This window comes from Phalacrocorax aristotelis, chromosome 8 (assembly GCF_949628215.1).
Source record: "Phalacrocorax aristotelis chromosome 8, bGulAri2.1, whole genome shotgun sequence".
Classification (NCBI taxonomy): Eukaryota; Metazoa; Chordata; class Aves; order Suliformes; family Phalacrocoracidae; genus Phalacrocorax; species Phalacrocorax aristotelis.
In genome coordinates this window covers 12434987-12458099 of record NC_134283.1, presented here as the reverse complement: position 1 = coordinate 12458099, position 23113 = coordinate 12434987, and the positions used below count along the sequence as shown (strand labels likewise).

The 23113-nt window shown below is 40.5% G+C and overlaps 3 protein-coding genes across 26 annotated transcripts in view; 1 reads left to right on the top strand and 2 right to left on the bottom strand.

Moving 5' to 3' along the window:
* Nucleotides 1–5159, bottom strand: part of CEP89 (centrosomal protein 89) — a 45162-nt gene extending 40003 nt beyond the window's left edge. For 8 of the 20 annotated variants that reach the window (XR_012662004.1, XR_012662005.1, XR_012662002.1 and 5 more), the window contains exons 1-4: nucleotides 4966–5083; nucleotides 3203–3309; nucleotides 1793–1948; nucleotides 958–1159 (exon numbers count right to left, since the gene is read on the bottom strand). Coding sequence is in view for 15 of the 20 variants with exons in the window: in XM_075101414.1 (XP_074957515.1) it covers nucleotides 958–1159; nucleotides 1793–1948; nucleotides 3203–3309; nucleotides 4966–5004 (504 nt within the window). In the remaining 5 variants the exon portion in view is untranslated. Of the gene's footprint in view, nucleotides 1–957; nucleotides 1160–1792; nucleotides 1949–3202; nucleotides 3310–4551; nucleotides 4589–4776 lie in introns of all 20 variants that reach the window. The other 12 variants (XM_075101416.1, XM_075101417.1, XM_075101426.1 and 9 more) reach the window with 9 other exon arrangements.
* An 11-nt stretch (nucleotides 5160–5170) lies between these two features.
* FAAP24 (FA core complex associated protein 24) lies at nucleotides 5171–9423 on the top strand. 5 transcript variants are annotated; one of them, XM_075101436.1, is made up of 5 exons: nucleotides 5171–5303; nucleotides 5969–6119; nucleotides 7298–7437; nucleotides 7742–7894; nucleotides 8525–9423. In XM_075101436.1, the coding sequence occupies exons 2-5, from the start codon at nucleotides 6008–6010 to the stop codon at nucleotides 8765–8767; spliced, it is 648 nt and encodes a 215-aa protein (XP_074957537.1). In that variant the 5' UTR covers nucleotides 5171–5303; nucleotides 5969–6007; the 3' UTR covers nucleotides 8768–9423. The 5 variants fall into 5 exon arrangements, with proteins under 5 accessions (XP_074957537.1, XP_074957533.1, XP_074957536.1 ...); XM_075101432.1 differs by having other exon boundaries at nucleotides 5225–5848; XM_075101435.1 differs by having other exon boundaries at nucleotides 5254–5496.
* A 4761-nt stretch (nucleotides 9424–14184) lies between these two features.
* Nucleotides 14185–23113, bottom strand: part of RHPN2 (rhophilin Rho GTPase binding protein 2) — a 31093-nt gene continuing 22164 nt past the window's right edge. Inside the window, exons 8-15 of the mRNA XM_075101413.1 lie at nucleotides 22389–22576; nucleotides 20921–21077; nucleotides 20325–20444; nucleotides 20033–20227; nucleotides 19193–19269; nucleotides 18263–18409; nucleotides 17238–17393; nucleotides 14185–15924 (exon numbers count right to left, since the gene is read on the bottom strand). Coding sequence (XP_074957514.1) covers nucleotides 15673–15924; nucleotides 17238–17393; nucleotides 18263–18409; nucleotides 19193–19269; nucleotides 20033–20227; nucleotides 20325–20444; nucleotides 20921–21077; nucleotides 22389–22576 — 1292 coding nt within the window. The 3' untranslated portion in view covers nucleotides 14185–15672. The remainder of the gene's footprint in view (nucleotides 15925–17237; nucleotides 17394–18262; nucleotides 18410–19192; nucleotides 19270–20032; nucleotides 20228–20324; nucleotides 20445–20920; nucleotides 21078–22388; nucleotides 22577–23113) is intronic.

Here is a 23113-nt window from a genome sequence, read left to right as displayed (position 1 = left end):
CAGCAGGTAGGAAATTATGATAATCATTTAGTTGACAGGGCCAGTATTCCCTGTCACCTCATTCAGTCACAAGAGTGAAATTATCCTACATTTGCTTGTTCTGTGTGGTATCTAAACTTGTCCTTAACAAAAGATCAACCATTTATCTACTATTTCACAGCACTGAGGGATTCATTAATAATTGTAAATGTTGTCTCTGCCATTTTTCCCGTTGATTGCATACCAGTGTCTCACATATTCTACTCATTCCCTTTTTTTTCCCCCTACCCTCCTCTTACTGACTACTCTCTCTGCACCTAGGGGTGTTTTCTGATTTCTTTCACATACATATCACTTTATTGCCTCTTTACTACTCAGCTACTTCTTCCTGTTTGTTAAATTTTTGTATGATTTTGGACAGAGATGCAAACTGAACTTTAAATGTGCCCTTGGAGTATTACCCTGCTCATTGTTGGTTAAGACAATCCAAACCTATAATATAGAAATATACACTGGTCTTCAAGACAACAAGTTAATTTATTTTGTTAGATTCTGAATCTCCCTGTCTCTATATAGGTCTCTGCTCATTAGCACAATCCTAAATCAATAACTAAACTTTCACCATTTGTAAAAGTAAAGTTCCTAGTGCTTTTAACAAATAATCTATAAGTATCACACTCAACATAAAATGTTGGACATTTTACAAGACTAAATTATGCACAATAATTATACACAATACCAGTGTTTTCCTAATAAGGAAAGGCTCCTAATAATCAGAGATACAGAATCTGTGCGGATCAACAAATAAAACAAACCTAACTCATATAGGTGCAAATGAACCACAAAAAGAAGCACGTGTAATAAAAATTGAATAAATATCTAAAGAGTAAAAAGAGAACGAAAAGCCTGAGAAATATTTAATATTTGCATTAATATATTAAAACACAGTAAAGGAATTAATGCATTTTAAAACCCTACCTTTATACTTTTGCAGGGAACAGCATAAATAGCATTGGTACTAAAGCTTTCTCCCCTTTTATCATTACTCTGACAGCTGGACTCTGCCTCTTTATCAGCATCTGAAAGATAGGTATCCATGTCCTCATCCTCACAATAATTGCCTAATATTTCCAGGGACTGTGCAGGAGATATGTCACTACCATCAAGTTTCCAGTTGGGCCTGCAAGTAGAAAGCAGTTTAAAGCCTGTTTTAGTGTTGCTCACTCTTCAAAAAAAACCACACCTCTAGTAAAGTAGAACCATCAGTCTTAGAATATACCCAAGTCCTGACAGCTGACACAGACATCTAAGCTTCTGTTAGCTGCAAACAAGGATTATCTAGCCTATGTTTATGCTTTAAAATAGACTATTGACACTAGAGCTACATTTTCTTCCCTGTCCTAAAGAAAATGCCAAATTAGAGATAGAAGGTTGCTAATTCTACCAAAAGAAGAGTCTGAAATAATTATTTATAGAATCATAGAATTTAGCATAAACATATCTGACATGTAATTCAGATGATTCCTCAGTGATTAACTGTTTGTGTAACTGGTTGTCATTTGATGGAAGTAATACACGTTTTTACTTGTGACTGCTGTACAATCCAAATCTCCCTCCCTGGAGATCGTATGCATGACATCACTTTATAAGAAATGGAATAAGGACTGTAGATGCCTCAGACCCAGTTTATGATGTGGTGAGAAAAAAAGTAACACTATGAGTTGAATTAGCTTGCTGTAACTCTTTGGTAAAATTATATCATTGATGGATTCTATTTCTAATACAAGACATCAAAACAGAAAGTACACACTACCCCATTCTGAGCTCTGAGACTGTCGCGTATGGTTCAAAGCATTCTTGTTGCACGTAGGTGGAGTCGCTTTCAGACAGTGATCTCTGCCGAGGCTGAGGAATAGCAACAGTGCGCCCTGTTAGTGTTGTTGCAAGGATAGCTGCTGCTAGAGCAGATCTGGAAGAACACAGAATAAAGGAATGAAACAATACTGATGTCTTCTCTGTGATCCACATTTTAGATTTTCTTCCATTGCAGAACGTCTTCACTATTTAAGCACAGCAAAAAGTTCACAGTTAACAAACCTAAACACCACTGGAAGTGTTAAGGGACTGGTTATGAACTATTAACTCTCAAAGTAAAGCACAAAACTCAGCAAGCTATCGTAACACAGCTATCTAAGAGTAAAGTACAATACCTATTGGTTTTCCCAAATCACATGCATGAAAATCATGGAATATACTGAGTTACATTCCCAAAATTGACATCAATCATTTACAGTACTTAACATTGACTTTAGCCATAAGGATACTACCTGGCATTGTGTTCAAAAAGTGTTCCACGTTTTGCTACTTTGTTTCCTAGTTTCTGTTATTCCCTACTCTGAACCTTTTACTGATGACTCTGAAGGTGTTAATAAATGTTGCCACACTGCAAACTAGGCCAAGCGTAAGGAGAGAGAAGTGCCTATTTGTGGGATGCTGTGGGGTATAGAGAAGGGTAAGGTGCAAAGAAAAAAACTAGTAGGAACAAAGATTAAAGGAGAGAAATGCTGACGACTATAACAGGAATGACAACAACTAGAGGTCAAAAAGGAAGAAGCAGTGAACTAGGATTAAGTAGGAATGTTACAGACACTAGAAAGACCATAGAAATTAAACATAGACAAAACATAAAAGAAAAAAACGATAAGAATCTACAAATGAAAATAAAAATAAATCAGTATTTTCTCTTTATATAACTTGCCTACATAGCTAATTCAAATCTAATCTAACATAATTTTACATGCCAGTTTTTCAAGTCCCTGCTTTTTTTCCAATATGGAATAAAATGGCATGTTAGTAACACTTAATTTATGCTTTTCTAATGAGTTAAAGTTTCCTGACAGACGGTACTAGTACTGCCACAGTCCTACACTCTAGTGGCCAAATTAAAAATAGTCTTACCTTTAAATAGTTCATTTGTCTTTAATTGACTCAGATTTATAGTAACTTACATATTCATAATGGTCATTGTCCTAATTATTTAGCATTCTTAGGAGTGGGAGAAAAATAGATATCTTTGAACTTTCAAGATGGGAACTGCCCCAATTAAAAATCTATTTATGAAAAGGTTTATGTAAATACTGCAGCAAGGACATGCAATTCTTCTAATCATGCTTTTCTAGTATACTATTGTAGTTAACAAAACAAAAAAAAAATCAAAACCTACCTGGGCCTTTCTGGAGAAGGGTTTGGACTACGAGGGGGAGGGGTGCGGGGAACTGCAGGTTTAGGAGCTATGGTAGCAGCAGGGACCAGGCCATGAGCTATATGTTTCTAAACAATTTAAAATAGAATTAGTTGACAATGACTTTAAGGATCACAATGAAAAAAACCACAGAATTGAACATGCACAAAAACTAACAATGCAAAATAATATAAAAGGAAAGAACAACTACATGCAATTAATGTAAACAGAAGACTTGAAATGGTTCCAAGTTTAACTCTTTAACATGTATGAACAGCTGCTAATGAAGGTTAGAAATGTAATTTACATAAGACTCATGACTGTAGGTTCTCCACCCACTATATGATAATCTGCAAAAACAGAGTTTTAACTTACTCAAGTTCATTTTTTAACTGTATATATTAAAGAAAAAAGGTAGACTAGAAATTAACTTTTTTCAAAATATCTGAACCCTGCTTCAGAGTAACGATATTAGTCCCTTTCTTGTAGTCTTGTCATTCAGAGTCTTGTCATTCAGTCACAGCAGTATGAGACAGAAGAACAAACTATCACTAAACAAGCCTCGCAGTCAAAGGTTCAGCCCAAATTAAAAAAAAATCCCAATGTGTTATCAGCAAACCCAACAATTTTTTAAAAAGGATAACATTAAATACCAGCTTAGAAAGACCAGGACCCAAGTTCTCTACAAAGAGTACTTTGAATGGAATCACATAATGGTTGAGGTTGGAAGGGAGCTCTGGAGATGTCTAGTCCCTGCTCAAAGCAGGGTCAGCAAGAAAGGGTTGCTTGGGATGCTGTCCAGTCAGGTTCTGAGTGTCTCCAAGAGTGGAGACTTCACAACCTCCCCAGGCAACCTGTTCCAGCATTGGATGACCTTCACAGTACTTTTTAAAATTATTATTATGATGTTTAAGTTGAATTTTCTGTGTTTGAATTTGCACCCATTGCCTCTTGTCCTCTCTCCATGCAGCAGAAAATACCATGTCATAATTAAGTCCATCACCTTCAGACAGATGTTACTTTTTTTGGAGTAAAACAGGCTAAGTTTCTATTATTTCTGCTACAGAGGTGTGTTTGGGTTTTTTGGTGGGGTTTTTTTTGGCTATTATTCTTTAATTGTCTTCTCCAACAGGATAATGAACAGGCGACCTGGGATATATTTCTGTCTTTACAGGAAGCTGCATCAAATAACTAAATGGTGCATTACAAAGACTGTCTTTTTACTCGGTCTTATCCTGCAAACGCACTGCTCTCTAATTCTGGAAGTCAGTCGGGCATGCACCGTTTTGTTTCCTACAGGCGGTTAATAGTAGATGTCTTATTGTAATTACCGGGGAATACAGCTGAGGCAAAAGGATGCTGTCATCCCTGCATGCAAACGTAAGACAACAACAGAAGATCAATATTTTATTTTCATTCTACTATTAAGCAACTTTCCATTACTGCGAGTACGTTACAAGGTAACGCCCGCACCACTGCCGATAATCCAACCCCCGGCTGCTCCCAGCTTTCACTGGGCGCTCTTATCAGTTCGCTTTAAGGCAGCGAACACCTACTTCGGCCTAGGGGAAGGAGCACACCCGCAAGCGGCCTCCGGACACCACCATCTCTTCGCGCCGGAGTTATGTTTCTCCCCGTCTCTTACTCAGCCCAGCTCAGCGACGGCCGGCGCCACCCGCGGGGCGCAGCCGCCCCCCGGCCCTGCTCCCAGGGATCGGCGCCCGCCCGGGCGGGGTAATACTCACGAAGGGGCCCTTCCGGCCTCTCCTGAAGATAAACGCCATCAGGACCGGGACTGAGCTCCACCGCCACCTCCCCACTACCTTCTCCCCGCTTCAGACGCTTCCCCCGTCACGACCCGCCTGGTAACAACGGCGCGGCGGATTTGTTGCGGCTTTGCGATCCCCCAATCAGGATGCGCCTTACTCACCCATCCTCCGGCCTTAGCAACCTACCAGTGACGCGGCCCGCCCTATCCTGTCTCCTCATTCGCTCACGGGTGGCGAAGCTCTCGCTGCCTATTCGCGGCGGCCGCTGTCAGACAGGCGTGCTCGCTCCGAGGCGGGCTGTTCGCCGGGCGGTGGTGAGGCGAGGCTTCTCCTAAGGTGGTGGCGGGCCCATTTCCAGCTGACCGGCGGCGCGCCCTGTGCGGCCCCTGGAGGAGAGAGGGTGGGCAGGCCGGCGGTGGCCGCCCCGCGCTCCTCTCGGAGCCGCCCCCCGATGAAGGCCCGCTGCGGGCTGGGCTCCAGCGTGCGGCTCAGGGGGCTGTTGCGGTGGTGCGGGCTCGTCTTCGGCTCTTTTCCTTATGCCGTACCATAGTGTCAAAGACTCCCATTCCCCCTAAAGCCAGAACGCCGCATAAAGCTGGCAAACCCGAGAATAATCTTTCCCAGCAGCTACCTTCTAATAATCTGTCTGGAGACTTCTGCCAGCTGAGGACTGGAGATGCCTCTGGAGTCAGCTTTGTAATTGAAGCAGACTTTCTCCCAGCAAGGGTGGATGAAGGCACGGTGGGGTTTTTACCGTCTGTGTCCTATTTCAGGTGTTTCTCAGATTGACTGGCAAAATTGGGAGTGGAATTTGCAAACCGACAGCCTGTATTTCAAGTAAACAGTTGCTTTGCTTAAGGTAGCTTTGGGGAGGAGATGGTGTCTCTTCCAGAGTATTCCATCTTACAAATTCTAAAAATAAAACTGTTTGGAACGGGTTTATGAAGTGTGTTCATATCTCTTCCACATTTCTTTCTAGGGTGTAACTGCTACTGAAGTGAAGATTAAAGGAGGTCTGATGACAACAAAAGCAAACTTTCCTGTGACATCAGGATCTATAGTTGTTCCTTTTGGGCATGTGATTGGAAATGAGAAGTGGAGAGGGTCAGAGATAGCCCAAAGGCTACAAGGTAAGCAGAAACAAATTGTAAGAGGAAAAACAATTCAGACAAAGCATTCGTCTCCATCACCCAGTGTTGTTAAGATTAGCTAGAACATGCTTTATTCTGTGCCTGACTGGTCCCTTATTTGTGGTACAGCCTATGTTAGCAGGCTGAAAATTCCCTTTTGTCTCTCATGTATCTACATGATTGGTTCTGTCATATTTACATAGTTGCTGAGCACAGTGGTGAGGAAGCAGAAGCATCTGCTTCCTGGGAACCCCAGCAGTGGGGGGCTATTGTGAATATGCACCTCCACTGAAGTCCCTTTGTGGTTTAACCCTGCAGGCAGCTGAACACCACGCAGCCCTTCGTTCACTCCCCCTACCCTCAGTGGGATGGGGAAGAGAATCGGGGAGAAAAAAGTAAAATTTGTAGGTTGAGATAAAGACAGTTTAAGAGGACAGAAAAGTAAGGGAAAATAATTATTATGATAAAAGAATATGCAAAATAAGTGATGCACAATGCAATTGCTTGCCACCTGCTGGCGGACTGATGCCCAGCCTGTCCCTGAGCTGCGATTGCTGCCCCCCAGCCAACTCCTCGCAGTTTATATCCTGAGCATGACGTCATATGGTACAGAATATCCCTTTGGCCAGTTTGGGTCAGCTGTCCTGGCTCTGCCACCTCCCAACTTCTCACTGGCAGGGCATGAGAAGCTGAAAAGTCTTTGACTTAAGTGTAAGCACTGCTCAGCACAACTAAACATCAATGTGTTATCAACATTATTCTCATGCTAAATCCAAAACACAGCACTGTACCAGCTGCTAGGAAGAAAACTGACTCCACCCAGCTGAAACCAGGACACCCTTGAATTTACATGGATACTGGGACTGTGCTATCATCAGTTGGCACAGCAAACTAAATTGAGATGATCCTTTCAGAATCAGTGTGTTCAAGTCCAGAGTTTACTGAGAAGCTATAGCACTTTCAAATCTGTAATTTGAAAATCCTATTAATTGGCATTACTGAAGGCATCATACAGTGCTTTGGGTTGCTTGTACCAGTTTGGCCTAAAGAGAAGAAAGTCTTTTAAAGAATATGAAGTTCATTGTCAAGACACATTAGGAAGGTTGTGCTGTGAAGTAATTATTAGTATTTTTTTTTTCCACTACTGTATTTTTTTCTTTTAACAATCTCACCTTAAGGGAGAATTAGACTCATCTTTGAAGATGGCTTGGGACTTGTGGATTTTCATCTTTCAAACAGAACTTGCATTTTATATATTTCGGAAGCAGATTTGGTTGCAGGGGATGAATTCAAACGAAGATTGGTTCGGTTTAGAAATGTAAGTACTACATAAAGAGAAAAGTTTTAAATCAGTATTTGTTTATTCCATGCTTCTGAAAACATTTTTGTGTTACTTTTAAATTCTAGTGGAGGTAAACCTTTGTGATAATTTCAACCTGAAAACTGAAAAATTATGCAGCTGTATAATAATGCTGTATTAAACCTCAGTACTGTTCCTGCAACTTCTGTTCTTCCTCTGGTTTGCTTCCAGGCAGCTTACACGCGGCAGAAGTTTGCTCTCTGTTGCATTGTGTCAGCTTGTCGTTAACAAGGTCTTTCTTCTTTTTTCCCTTTCAATACAGGCCAGCAGTTTTGTGGGAATTGTAATTGTGGAGAGAACCCAAATAAGTGATCAGTACTTCTTAGCAGTACAAAAGCTTGTTGTGCTGGAACTTGGAATGGTGTTGCTTCCTGTGGCAAATCAAGGAGAAGCATCTCAACTTATTACTCAGCTAGTAAGTTTCTATGTCAGTGGACAAACACTTCTTAAAATATGAGACAGGAGGAGAATTACCTGTTTTCCTGCAATCATCACTCATTTCAGAAATAATACCTGGGCTCATAAAGTAACACAACATTTTTTGTTGTTTGAATGTAAGGAATAAATATCCTGCAACTGTAATGTGATAGTATAGCTCAGCGGAAAGAGGGATTATTTAGCAATGAAGAAAAAGTTGAAGAATATAATACTGGATATATTTTTTTAATGTGATCTTGCGCTGAGATGCCACTGGATAGCATAAGGCAATCCTCGCTTAAGTTTGCTGTCAAAAACGGCTTGAGATTTTTGACAGGCTGGGGAAATTGTGTTCTTACGTTGTTTCTCTTTTCTTTTATCGTTTCTCTGATTGCATCAAAAAGATGACAGAGTCATTGTTTTCATTCATGGTTGGTATTAAGAAACTGTTAGTTTCCTAATAAGACTTTGTGGATCTGCATCAAAACCCTCAATAACGGTGCACACTTAAGGAGGGAGCTTGTTTTAAAAACTTCCTACTGGTTGTATGGAACTCTTTTAAGACGAACCAAAAGCACAGCTCCAGCAGAGGGCACTCAGCGTCCCTTATGGTCTTGTTTTGCTTCAGGTCCGCGAACAAAGTAAGGATCTCAGCAGTAATCCCTTTCTTCGTAAACAGCGTTCTCAGCTGGCAGAGCCATCAGTGTTTCGGACAGTGCAACAAATTCCAGGAGTTGGGAAAACAAAAGCTCTGCTTTTACTGCAACATTTTGGAAGCATCCACCGGCTTTGTAATGCATCTGTCGAAGAGCTTGAGCTTGTGGTTGGACAAACAGTAGCACAACAAATTTACAGTTTTTTATGTTCCTGACATGCATATGTTAGTGCTGTTCTGGAAAATAAAGACTTTTTGTTTGGTTGTTTCTTGTGAATTACAGAATTTTGTTTTTAATTGTCACATATTATGGTAATTTCTGTAATCCTGGTAACAGCTGGAGGGTGTGGACTGTCTAGATATTATTCTGCTGCTGCTTCTTTACAGCTGTTCTGCTCATGTAGATTGAGCTGTGAAAATTACCTTGGAAAGAGGGTAGTAAAGTGTTTTGCATCTATCTTGTACAAAAAACTGAGAGAAAGCTGTCTCTTTCAGCATCCACAGAAAAAAATGGAAAAGCAGTTTGCTTGCTTGGTTTTGCCTTCTAGAAATAACCACTTTGTTAATATGTGGGTGGGGTTATCTTCTCAGTAACTGGAAATGTGAGTTACAGTACTTTTAAAAAAGTTAGCGTACATTGCTTTTTAGTAATATCTTTGATTTATAACTTTTTGGAGTTCCTTTGGACGATCCTACTGGAATACATCGTTACCTTTACACTAACTTATTTCTCTGGTTCCTTTTTCAGTTCACAGGTTGTTATCGAATTTATTCCTTTGTGTCTAATATCCAAAATCTTGGTTAATTCATGTTGCACTTTTGAATATAGGTTAGGATAATTATAATAAATTACAATATATTTTGACACATTATCAGTTATAATGTAGTAATTATATCAATAATAATAATTGCTGCAAAGAAAGTAATATGGGAAGCTTTGATGAAAATTCATAATTTAACCTGTTCTTCCAGTATTAATCTTTTCAAGAGTTATGTGTAAAGAGGAGGATTGGTTTTCCTGATGTCTTGCATTTTATTTTAAATTATATTCTTATCCTACTTAGTAAGGGTAAAATTGCCTTTTGCCTTATGCACCCATTAAGGAGGTGTGTGAAAAGCTCCTTTCATACTACCTGGGTTTTTGATCACAGCAGGAAGGCAGTTGAGCAGGATTTTCAACTCCCTTTTGTAAACTAAAAGGAAGTGAACAATAGAAACTTGGCACCACTGTAATCAATCTCATCCACCAGTTAGCGTGGACAGCAGGTAGAGCTGTTACTTGTATTGATTTCTTACTTAGGATGAAAATATAATTTGGCCATAAATATTTAAATTACTGAAAATAAACATCAGAATTTCCAGAACTACAGAACAAGGCACTACTTTCTTACAACTAGGGAATGCTTAAGCTTCTTTAGAAATCTGTTCAGATTATATTCCCTCTCTCCCAGACTTTGTTACTTTGCTATGGAGACCAGATTTTACATCTGAAGGTGTGTGGCTATTGATGTTGCAAGGCAAATACCTTTTCACTACTTCAAATGGTCAGCTGTTCAATGCATTAAATAAAGTTCAATTAAAGTAGTAACAATTAGTACTAATGGAGTTACAGGCTGAACTACCAATCTATTGCAAACCTTTATTTTTAGAGCTAGCAACAAGGGGTTTCTGCTATAGTAATTCCTGTAACGTGCAACTCAAATCACAGGTTACAACAATTTAAAGGTATATCCATTACAGTCTCCACCCCTGGCCCCTTTGGGCGAGGTTATATGTTTTAACATTGCAGTGAACTCCTCCCCTTACTCCCAGCCTGGCTAGCAACAAGGGGTTTCTGCTATAGTAATTTCCGTAATATGTAACGCAAATCCCGGGTTAGAACAATTTAAAGGTATTTCCACTACAGTCTCCACCTCTGGTCCATTTGGATCAGACCATCAGGTTTAAAATTGTAATGACCTCCACCCCTTGCCCCTGCTCTGGTTTGGACTTATCCACAGACTGTAGTCCTTTAGGGTTGTACCTGCTCCAAGTGGAGCCTTACCCAGGAGCCATGTCTCTCCAGGGGCACACCTGCTGCAGCATAGACTTATCCAGAGCCACAGTCGCTTCGAGGTGTGCCTGTTCCAGCGTGGCCGCCTGCATGGGCCTCCATGCTTTCAGAGATAGACCTGCTCCAGCATGGCCTTACCACAGCTGCAGCCCCTCCAGAAGTAAACCTACTCCAACACAGCCTTGCCCATGGCTGTAGTCCCTCCAAGGCCTGCTCCAACATGGCTTTTCCAATGGCTGCAGTCCCTCCAAAAGTAAGCCTGCTCCACTGTGGGCTTATCCATGGCCACACACTTTGAGGTGCTCTGGCATGACCTCATGCACAGCCACTGATGATTCAAGGTGTACCTGCTACAGCATGGACTTACCTACAGCCACAGACACTTTGAGGTGTACCTTCCCCAAGATGGATTTATCCTTGGGCCACAATTGCCTCAGAGGTATACCTGCTGTGGCACAGACATAACCATGGCCACAGATGCTTCGAGATATACCTACTCTGGCATGGGCTTATACACAGCCACAGATGCTTTGGGGTGTCCTGCTCCCACATGGACTCATCCACAGGCCACAGTCCCTTTGACTTGAGTTCACACTGGAGTTCCAGCCTCCCCAGTACAGCAGCACAGAAACAGCAGCTGGGCCCTGGCCATCTGCCAGCCCAGGCGCATCGCCATGGCTGTTACCAGAATGTTCCCAGGCCCGGCAGGGTAAGGTGATAAGCAGTACAGCAAGCAGCGACAGCAAAAAGTGCCACTAATGAGCACTAGACTTTAAGGCATACAGTGTATGTATATACAGTAAGTCAGGGAAGCCCCATAGCAAGCACAGAAGCCAGCCAGTCAATAGCTAAACAGCAATAACAGCTATAAATTCCATCTAGTGCATTCCAATCAAATCTGTCATTACCTCAAACCTTCCGTGCCCCATGTTGGGCGCGAAAATGACTGTTGTGGTTTAGCCCCAGTCAGCAACCAAGCACCACGCAGCCGCTCGCTCACTCCCCGCTGGTGGGACGGGGAGAGAATTGGAAGAGTAAAAGTGAGGAAAGTCGTGGGTTGCGATAAAGACAGTTTAATAGGTAAAGGAAAAGCTGCGCACGGAAGCAAAGCAAACCAAGGAATTCATTCATGACTTCCCCTGGGCAGGCAGGTGTTCAGCCGTCTCCAGGAAAGCAGGGCTCCGTCACGCATAACGGTTACTTGGGAAGACAAACGCCATCACTCCAAACGTCCCCCCTTCCTTCTCCTTCCCCCAGCTTTATATACTGAGCATGACGTCATATGGTACGGAATATCCCGTTGGTCAGTTTGGATCAGCTGTCCTGGCTGTGTCCCCTCCCAGCTTCTTCTGCACCCAGAAGAGCAAGGGGAGCTGAAAAAGTCCTTGACCAGGGTAAGTGCTACTTAGCAACAACTAAAACATCTCCACATTATCACCACTGTTTCCAGCAAAAATCCAAAACATAGTCTCATACTTGCTAGTATGAAGAAATTTAACCCTACCCCAGCTGAAACCAGGACAGCCCTATACATCCTTGTGGATAGAAACTTGTCACAAGTATTCCTGTGGTCTGAACAAGAACCTAGCTTGCTGTGAAATGAGTATTTGCTTTAAGTTAGTTGTTAGCTACCACTCACTGCAGGATGAGTGCTTAGTTAGCTGACAGAAAATAGTAAGTATGGATTTGTATGGCACTTGAGAGGCCTGAACTTTCACTTGAACTGGAGGTGGTGGTGCTTAAATAAAAAAAGACCCCCACCCCAACCTTTCCTCAAGGACTAGTGGCTGTGATAATAGGGTTGGAAAGGCAGTTAATCATGCAGCTAAAGGGGAAAGATAGTTGCAGGAAGATTATTGTAGTGGGCTAAGAGAAATCACAGAATCACAGGTTGGAAGGGACCTCAGGGATCATCTAGTCCAACCTTTCTAGGAAGAGCACAGTCTAGACAAGATGGCCCAGCACCCTGTCCAGACGGCTCTTGAAGGTGGCCAACAGGGCCGAGTCAACCACTACCCTGGGGAGGTTATTTCAATGGTGACTGTCCTCACTGTGAAAAATTTTCCTCTCGTGTCCATTCAGAATCTCCCCAAGAGCAACTTGTGTCCATTCCCCCTTGTCCTCTCCATGTGACTCTGTGTAAAAAGGGAGTCTCCATCTTCTTTGTAGTTACCCCTTAAGTACTGGTACATGGTGATGAGATCCCCTCTGAGCCTCCTTTTCTCAAGGCTGAACAAACCCAGCTCTCCCAGCCTATCCTCATATGGCAGGCTTCCCAGTCCTTTGATCGCCTTGGTGGCCCTTCTCTGGACCCCTTCCAGCCTGTCCACATCCTTTTTGTATAGCGGGGACCAGAACTGTACACAGTACTCCAGGTGAGGCCTGACAAGCGCTGAGTAGAGCAGGATGATGACTTCTTTCTCTCTGCTGGCGATGCCCTTTTTGATGCAACCCAGCATCCTGTTGGCCTGCTTGGCCGCAGCAGCACACTGTTTGCTCATGTTGAGCTTCCTGTCCACCAGGACCCCCAGGTCCCTTTCCACAGAGTTGCTCTCCAGCCAGGTGGATCCCAGTCTGTGCTGCACCCCCGGATTATGTTTTCCCAGGTGCATGACCTTACACTTGTCCTTGTTGAACTTCATAAGGTTCTTGCTGGCCCACTCCTCCAGCCTATCCAGATCCTCCTGCAGAGCAGCTCTCCCTTCTGGAGTGCCTACTTCCCCACTCAACTTGGTGTCATCAGCAAACTTCATCAGGCTACACTTGATGCCGTTATCCAGATCACTTATAAAGATATTGAATAACATTGGGCCCAAGATTGATCCCTGGGGGACTCCACTAGTGACAGGTTGCCAGTTTGAGAAAGAGCTATTTGTCACCACCCTTTGGGTGTGGCCTGTCAGCCAGTTCCCCACCCACTGCACAGACCACTTGTCTAGGCCATAACACATCAACTTCTCCAGGAGGAGACTGGGGGTGACTGTATCAAAGGCCTTGGACAAGTCCAGGTAGACAATGTCCACTGCCCACCATGTCAACCAGGCCAGTCACTTTGTCATAGAAGGCCACCAGGTTTGTCAAGCACCATCTGCCTTTAGTGAAGCCATGTTGGCTTTTCCCAATCACGTGCTTCATTTGACTTGTGATGGGCCCCAGGAAGATTCATTCCATAACTTTCCCAGAGATTGAAGTAAGGCTGATGGGCCTAGAGTTACCCGGATCGTCCCTTGAGCCCTTCTTGTAGATAGGGGTAACATTTGCCTTCCTCCAGTCCTCTGGGACATCCCCCGCTCTCCATGACTTCTCAAAGATTATGGAGAGTGGCCTTGCAATGATGTCAGCCAGCTCTCTCAGCTTTGTAGGGGGAGTGAAGAGCTGGAAGGATGAGTCATATGACTTTGCTAAAGACATAATGAGCTGGATAGTAGTTTCAGCCATACAGGCAAAGTAAATATCTTCTGTATGGAATATTGTATGGCAGGGTCGGGTCTTCCGTAGCAGTGGGTGACTGCTACTGCTTGTGTGTGTAAAAAGTGCTACTACAAATACACATGAAGAATAGTTACTGAGGATAAGTGAGTCACAGGTAACTTACAACTTATTTTTTTTCATGTAACCTTTATAGGGAAACTCTAGAAATATGTTAACACTCTTTGTAAGCATGCAAGTTTTAGAGAAAAGTTTATATTGTATAATACAGGAATTTATAAAGAAAGATAGTTTCTTAGATCTTTGTAAGCAACATTTCAGAAACATGCAAGAGGTATGCCAGCAGCAACAGTGAAAACCTGTAAATTATACTGTATCATCCAAGCTATAGCAAAATCAAAACGCTACTACTAAATGGCAGCATCTGATTTTTGTTCTTAAATGTCATCAACATATTTACACCTATTACATAATAAACGAAAAGTAAACAACTTTGAAGTTTACACCCAGATGCAAACATTCCTCTTAAGTTTTGAGTATCAAACAGCATATATCTACTCTGTAGATGGCAACGTTAACTAACACTACAGTGTTAGCAATCTTCAATTACTTTCAATTTCAGAAAATAGAATAATCTCAAAGAAATGCTCAGGCAGTTATTTTTGTCTTCTTCCTTAATATATATAGCCAACACTTGCTCATGAATTGTTCCAATGGGAGGAGGATTTTATATCTATTTGGGTTTTTTACTTGGAGTGATGGTAAATAAACATTCTGCCGCTTAGACTCACAAGCACTCTTCTCATATTTTAAAGCACCACCACAATTTATGTACTCTTGAGATACTGGAATATGTCAGGTCTGAGGTTTTATCATGACTAATGAGATAGAACTCTTTTGGTAAATAGGTTAAATAATTTCAAGTTTGGAATAAAGTGTGTTTTTAACAATTGAATCAGCAGGCATTTAAAAATGTAACCTATATCAGGAAAAGAGCAGAGTAAAAGCCTTTTGTAGTTCAAAAGATCTTTTGATTTCTAAGCTTTCTAATTCTCTTTCAGAATTAAATTAGCTAGTCAGTAGAATACACCCCGTACTTTCAAACTGAATGCCTATGCATAAAAACCACAACTACATGACACTGCCCCTTGGCACAAGGCTGTTTTCTTTGAATAACATAATTCTCTCTCACCTGTGGTTTTTTAAGATATTTCTTTAGTGTTAAGTAATTTATTATTGACGCTGAACTTTTACAGCAAAATGATCCTTTAATATGTCCCCTACTGTCTTGCGTGCAGCATCAAGTTTGCAATAAATAACTCCTATCATAGTTATAAAAAAAAAAAAAATAAAAATCAATCATGAGACTGTATTTTGAAATTCCAAAGGAATCTAGTCCTCACCTAAGCAATTTCATCATCTGTGACTTGTTATTGCATACCTCCCAAACCACTTCATTCTAACTTTCAAATACTTAAGTGTACAGTTTTTGCCAGCCTGTGACCTTCATAGTGGCTCAATACACTCAAGACACATTTGTCTGAATTTATACATGTGTATATATAAAGATAAAATTGATAAATTTTTTAAATATACATTTTAAAGGAAAACACCACATTAACAGATCCTTCTGAAAGATTCAGTACAACGAACTTTCTGTATTCAGAAGTGTGAAGGGAGAAAGCTTCTTTTTGTTGTGAGAACTTCCAGCCACAGCTGAAGGAAGGCAGAGGGTGCTTGCAGCTTTCTGTCTATTCTTAGTTCCCCAACTTAGAAAAGGCAGTTTCAGTGGCGCTTTCTTGGTCTGATCACTCTTATCCTCTTCCATGGCTAAACAGATTAAGGAGTATGTCTTCTGCATTCCCACGGAATAAGTTGCACTCTTACTATGCTGTAGGAAAAAGAGAAGCATTATAAGAATCAGTCACCCAAAATGGGTCAAAATTTTGAAGATAAAAGATTACTGTGCAAATAGTTTTCTAAGGCAGACTACAGCAAGCTTTCTGTGCTAATGACACACTAACTGAACGTAAGACCCTTCAGAGGGATGCGATTCTGGTATTTTGCCCGTCTGGGCTCATATACCACATTAAGCATAAAGGGACTTGCCAGTCTTTTCCACATGTTATGTTATAGTTAGCATTTACTGGCTTCTAGCATAACTGTACGATATATGCACTGACCTCCCTCCAAAGCCTAAGGAGGTAGCCCTTGCACAGATCTCTGAAGTGGAGTCATCTTGCTGACTTTGGACAGGTTCCATGTTGATTGCAACTATGACAACAAGAGCTACTACTGTAGGACATTCTTTTGGGATACCCCAAAGGCACAGCCATCTCAGTCTTACCTCAGCTGAAGCAATTTCATTATATAGCAATTTGTACCCTGAAGCAATCTGATTATATTCTAGCCTTTTGTTTTCAGTAGCAGTTTGGAACGGCAGGTATGCAATTCCTTAATTCCAATAAGGAAAACCAACTTCTTAAACCAAGAAAATCTAGCAGCACTAAATGCACCTTGATCGCTTCTAAGGCAACAATACTTCAGTGCCTAAGCATGCCAGGGAATGTTAGAAGCACAAAGCAGTGAATTTAGCTGAACTACAGGTTCTCTCACACTACAGATAAGTTTAAGTTATTTGAGGCTTAGCTTTTTTAGATCTTGTGATCATTCTTCCTTAGTCTAAAGCTTCTACAGTAGCTTAGTAACTTTAACTAGACAGTTAAAGTCCACCAAAATAAAAAATACATGCATTAATCCGTGATCTAATACAAAAGTCATGGATCATTTATGTTAACAGTGCATAGAAAATAAGCACATAGTCTTGAATGTTCTATTTCATTCCATTATTATTTCATTGTGGCTTTTCCAGTGCTGAACAGGGTAGTATTTTCACCCTCTGGGACAAGTTAGGGGAAAATAAAACATGCCCTGAAATTTATAATGCAATTAATATAAGTAGCTCCACTACAAAAACCCCACCACCCAACCATTTTTAGGCACACAGATTGTACTTTGGCTTGCTAAGCCATGATGATTTAAACAGACTGTTTAAAACTGAACACATGCCTGAATGCTTCATATATTCACTGGTGGAGTGGGATATCTGACTACATGAAAGTAAACGTTAATCAGGGAGTGAAGCCAGGAAACAAAAAACTCTCACATATCCGATCTGCAAAACATATTTGCCTCATTACATACCATAGATGCTGTTGTGTCCTGGCAACTAATAACCTCAATCTCAATGGGCTGCTCTCCCATGCTTCTGAATTTTTCCAGCACCTCATTCACTCCAAGCCACTTGCAATCCACGCCACCAACTGAAACAATGTAGTCACCTTCTTTCAGGCCCATTGACTGTCAAAAAAATTTGCACAGGTTATCATCTGGAATTATAAAGGTGCATAAAATGTTTTTGTCATCATACAGTATCTGCCCTAAAGACATTTCCTTCTTAGATGCTCTAAAACCATTGTCTAGCCAGGCACGTGGAACAAAAGCGTATACAGAACATACAAACACGCAACTTTTTCATGTACACAATTACCTGTTTGAGTTACCACTGATAAATGTAATTCTGGCATACTCCAATGTTGGCTCTTTTATGTCCTTTTCACTTTTCTCCTTAAGTAAACAAAACCTGTTTATTGCTACCCTATCACCCCCCATGAGATATTTTATCCAGTTTTTAACTTCTGTTTCTTCAGTATTTATTTGTACTTCTGTGGTTGCTTCTGCCTCTCCTATAGCTAAACTGTGCTCATCACTGAATGCCGCTTTATCCCTTTGTTCCCCCCCCCCAAACAACAACATATTAGAAGCCAATAATAGGCTTTTTCCCCTCTTTTTCCTTGGGCACATGCTACCTTGCCTTCCCTTCCTGATCCTCATCTTCATTGTTGTTGCTACTTTCTAAAGCCTTTATCCCTTCTAACTTCGTGAATTAGATGGGGAAAAACAGTTGCTTTTATTATTGGGGCTTTTTATCTATTAAGTGTGAACAGAGGAAGAAATCAACTCTAGTTTAATGTGATGTCAGGGATGTGGATACTCCAACATCTAAGGTGTATATAGCACTGAAAATGTGCTCAGATTATATTAATTGACTATACTGACATGTAGTAGAACTCAATAAATACTCCATACACCAGTATGGCCAAGCTAGAGCTACGTTCAAGAGACTGCAATGCTAGAGTCTGAAGATAAAATGTTAACACTGTACTTACCGCTGCTGAACAAACTGGATCAAGACAATAAATCTGTACCGGCGATCCTCCTTTAAGACTGAATCCTAGCTCTCCTGCTTCATGGTGGATGTGAATGGTACGTGGAGCTGTCCATCTCTGCTTGGCTGAGAACACTGTCAGCGGGCCCTGGAGGTAACACAGCAGCAGGCACGTTGTGGTCTACTGTCATTTGTAAGTAAGCATTTCTATTTTTCTAAGTTATAATGCTTTAAGCTCATCTTATGTAGGTTTTACTCAGGTTAACTTCCAGCTACTTCCATTGAAATGGAATAGTGAGATTTATCCCAGAAGTTTAAGGTGTCTCCTGAAGTGCTCAGTCCTACTTGATCATGACTGTTCAGGTGATACGTCAAAGAGTGGGATGACAGCAACAGCCAAGTTGTTCTGAGGTCTCTGTTAAGGCGTGTAGAATCTTTTGGCTGCAGCAGGCTCTAGGGTCCTCTGTTACTCTATTTTGGAGGTGGTGAATTGATTCATGAAACATTGCATATTCTGATCCTAACTGCAACTCCCAATTCCCTTTTCCTACTGACAGACACAGAGCCACCTGAAAGACCGGTTTTGTAGCATGCAGCATTACACATTCTGCCCATCTCCAAGTACTACATGTTTCTCCCAACCTTTAAGGCAATTATCCACTGAAACTTCATGGGACTTTCATAAAGGTTATCAAGAACAAATGCTGTACAAAGCCACATACAAATGGCACTTTTATTCTTCACTAGTCTCAAGTTGACTTACACCACTGAAGCTAGGATTGATCACTCCAACAACTTCTGAAAAAAAACCCCAGTTACTACAGGATCATTTTTTCAGGCTAAAATACTTATGTCCCTTCCCTTAGGTTAGAGTGAATTTATACTTTCTAGTAAAATGACAGAGGTCAGTCAGCATTAGCATGTTACCTACCAGCCTGCGAAAGAAGTCTTTAACTTTCACCTTGGAAAACTGAGGAGCAATTGTTTCTATTTTGTGCTCTGTTTTAGCTAAAAGAAAAAGAAAAACAAATTAATTTTCTCTCAGCTATGAGTTAAAAGACATACAAATTTATTTTTCTTGCATTCCAAGCTAGATAGCAATTTCTCTTAAATCCTTACCAGGCTGTAGAAAAAGTCATTTTTGTGGAAATGTGCACGACAAATACCTGAATTGCCTTAAAAATATCTTCAGAGCTCATAGTATTAATACAGGAAACTTTAAACAATCCACCCAAACTCAGCTATGTTATTCTCCTCTTTAATTTTTCTTTTTTGTAATATTTAAAACCAGAGCTCATTCTTTCCTACTGCTTCCAAAAGATAAAGAGCCTGGATGAGCTGGACTAAGGTAGAATAACCAATAGCAGTCAAATTGAGTTAACAACTTAGACCAGTGTTAAGAGTTGTGCTACAAGAAACAGTTACTAGTTTTCCTTGTATGATTTTCGCTTTTAAAAGTTTCCCCGTTTTTTCTAGCTCATAAGACAGTCAGTAAAAAAAGCTGAGTTCTAAATAATCACCATTGTTATTAACCCCAGAAAATGATGTGGCCAGAGACAGAAACACTGTAAAGCAGCTGTAACAAAATTAATTTATCTATGATTGGGGAAACATATACGGAATCTGAACTCAAATGTACAGTATATAACCTCTACATTATGTATGGATATGTATTATATATGTGCATACATATATAAAATAAAGGCACATCCCCATGAAAGCATATACCTGTATGGTTAGATATCTTTTATTTCTAGCTGTGTATACTTACGAAGGATATCTGGAGCCTGGATTAGACTGAGAAAGTCATCTTCTGTCTCTTGCTGAGCATATTTGAGAAGCGAGCGCTTATGTGCAGCTGTCAGAACCTCCTGAAGAACATCAATGTTTCGAAGCTTTTTGCACAGACCACAGACTCTTAGAGCTTCTTCGTGGTAAACAATGGCTTTGCGTAAATGTGCTTTCCCTGAAAAAAATTATAAACTGTTGGTTGTCCTCCACAGACAATAAATACAAGATAATTTTCAAACTGTATCTAGTAGCTGTGTGAAACTAGCAGTTACCTAATTGTTTTCTCTGAACTTTGTCCTTTAAAACGGTGAGAACCATCAGTCCTTCAGGCAGGTAGTCGTACAACTGGGACAAGGCTTTCTCCTGCTGATCTTCATCATCACCAGACTGCACTATAATAATTGATATAGAACATTAGCCATTACACATCTCTTGGTGCCCCGTTCCCTTACATGTATTGGTGTGTAGTTATTACTACCTTCTCTCCAAATGCAGTCAAATATTTTTACACACGTATTGATAGGAATTTCAAGTTTTTAGGCCTTTTATCAGTTTTATCATCTGCAGTATAGAAGTAATACTTATATGCCAGAACATATTGACAAGAATGGAACAACTCAGTAGCATACAATGGATATAATATTCCTTTTGTTCCTGCAAAAGTTAGTTTATTGAACTTTCACATTCTTCTGTAAAGGACAAAAAAGCATGGCTTCATACCTGAATGGGAAAATGGCCACAGATTAACATATATTGAAACCCCAAAAAGTTCCTTGGTCCTAGTCTTATTCATAGACCAAATTATAACTGTTTATGTGTTTGTTATTGTTATTTATATTAATATATATAGTAAACGTATGATTCTTACATTCATGGTCACACAGAATGGTGGCAACAAAGTAATGCGCCAGAGCTTTGTAATGGTCTGACTTTATTTGTGCCAGTTTAGACCAGGAATAGGGGATATTCTCTTTCACTGGTTCCTGATTCATTGCAGTGTTAACCAGCATGTAAACCTCTCCCACCTAAAATAAAGCACAGAATTGAAGTATGAGAATTTAACATTAGCTATTAGGAGTTCAAGTTAAGGGATATTATATTCAGGCTTAAGATAATTTCATATGTACCACATCAAAGGGGCAGGGGAAGAAGATAGAAAGTTTTGGAAATAAGTTTTGAGAAAATTTGAAATCTCTGGTTTTTCCCTTACAATAGAAGTAAATCAATCTTTTTACAAGAACAGCTGGAGTAAGTCAGTCAATCTATATGGTTTCAGAGTTCAATAAAAACACCATATCACTAATGGTTTTTAATTTACAAATACATCTCATCAGGTTAATTCAGCTGAGAAAAAGAGTGAAGGATTTTATTTATACAGTAGGCTCGTGCTTCACTTCTGAAACTGTGGAGTCGTATCTAGCCTTAAGTTTGTGTGGTCTAGTTAAAACTGGGCTACTATCCTTTATGCAGAGGAAATTAAACAGTTTTTCAAGCAGTGATTGCTGCTTGAATGATCAAACAACTCCACCTGGCAGAATAAAAAAATCTTTCCCCTGCAGCTAATCAATCCTACAGATAAGTCAGGGTGGCTTTACAGGGTTGGTAGGAAAGGCTTTGCCCATTTATCTAGTATGGAACCAGTTATATATGCTTTCTGAGCCATTTCAGAGTAGCAGATATTTCTGTCTTGTTGGCATACCTGATTTTTGAGGTCAACAACTTCAGCCAACTATGAATGCTACCTCCTGGGGCACAGCCTGCCTCTCCATTTTTCAGGCAAGCCCCAAGACAGCTCTGCAGCTATCAGTCCGACTCTGCTCATCAGGGTCCTTCCCCCAGTTACAATTTAGTTATTCTTTTGGACTTAAGCTTTTTAGGTTTGCACAACCTCCAGCTGCTGGGAAATAACAGACAGGTTGTATTCAATGCTTAACAGAACTACACAAACAAACCTGTCCTTTTGTATGTTGTTCTGTGGACAAGATCTGTACTGTTTGAAAGAGCAATATGATAAATAGCTTGCAAAAAACCTTTGGACAGTTCACTGCCCAAGTGTTCCAGCATCTTCCTATTCAACTTCATTAATTATGAATTTAAAACAAATCATAAGAGTTCTAAAGTAATGATATTTAAATTGCAGCTATTTGCATTTTAATCTTCTGAAAGGTTGTGATTCTCATGGTAGCTTGTGAGCTGCCCCTTGTTACTTCTGGTTTTCAGTAATGGTTGTTAACATTTAGGTTTAATAAATTCTGTTACTATTACTAGAGACTGTAGCTAGTAACAGCACTATAAACAGTTATTTTAAAGACAAAATTTGAAGTCACATATTTTACCTTGGCAACTTCCTGTGTCATTTTCATTAGTGTGAAAAACTCATTGCGTATTCCAGGAAGACCAATCTGCTCAAAAACACACTCTTGAGCTTGCGCAAGCATCATTTTTACTAGTACGTTAAGCATAGCTGGGCTCATATCATAACTTGGTGTGTGAGTAAAGGTCTCCTTTAAGTAGCTTAGGAGTCCTGAAATTACAAAATAGTTTTGTCAGCATTGCAAGACAGAAACAAGTGAACTTAATTCTCGCATGTACCATAATAATAAAGACTGAAAGCATGCTTTCTAGAATTGCACTATAGCAATCTGAAGGGATTCTTAGTACACATGAAATTAAACTGACCTAAGGGTTTTGCTTTGCATTCCCATCAAACATCTCCAGACACAGTTCTCAAAATTACAGTTCAGAGGAGCAACAGAAGCTGCAAGTTTTACGGGCAATACCTTCAGATTTGCTTTAACTGTTCTTGTGACAGACCATAAAGCTGTGCCAAACTGATTGTGACTTGTACGTGGGAGTGGTAGGCTAGGGCTTATAGGACAAGAAAGGAAAAGAGATCTATGCAACTATAAGAAGGTGACAGTAGAACCCTCAATGGAAGGAAAAAACAAAAACGTATAAACTTAATTATGAATCTCCTTTTCAGACGCTGCTAAGTGCATTGTGTCCCAATGAAAGCTTAGCTCCATCCCCATAGGTAAGCTAGAACAGCGTATTCAATGGG

What these genes read in the sequence shown, in the direction of transcription:
- FAAP24 (XM_075101436.1), top strand. Translation starts at nt 6,008, where the DNA reads ATGACAACAAAAGCAAACTTTCCTGTGACATCAGGATCTATAGTTGTT. An exon ending in GATAGCCCAAAGGCTACAAG is followed by an intron (nt 6,120 to 7,297) that starts GTAAGCAGAAAC and finishes TCTCACCTTAAG; the next exon opens with GGAGAATTAGACTCATCTTT. An exon ending in GATTGGTTCGGTTTAGAAAT is followed by an intron (nt 7,438 to 7,741) that starts GTAAGTACTACA and finishes CTTTCAATACAG; the next exon opens with GCCAGCAGTTTTGTGGGAAT.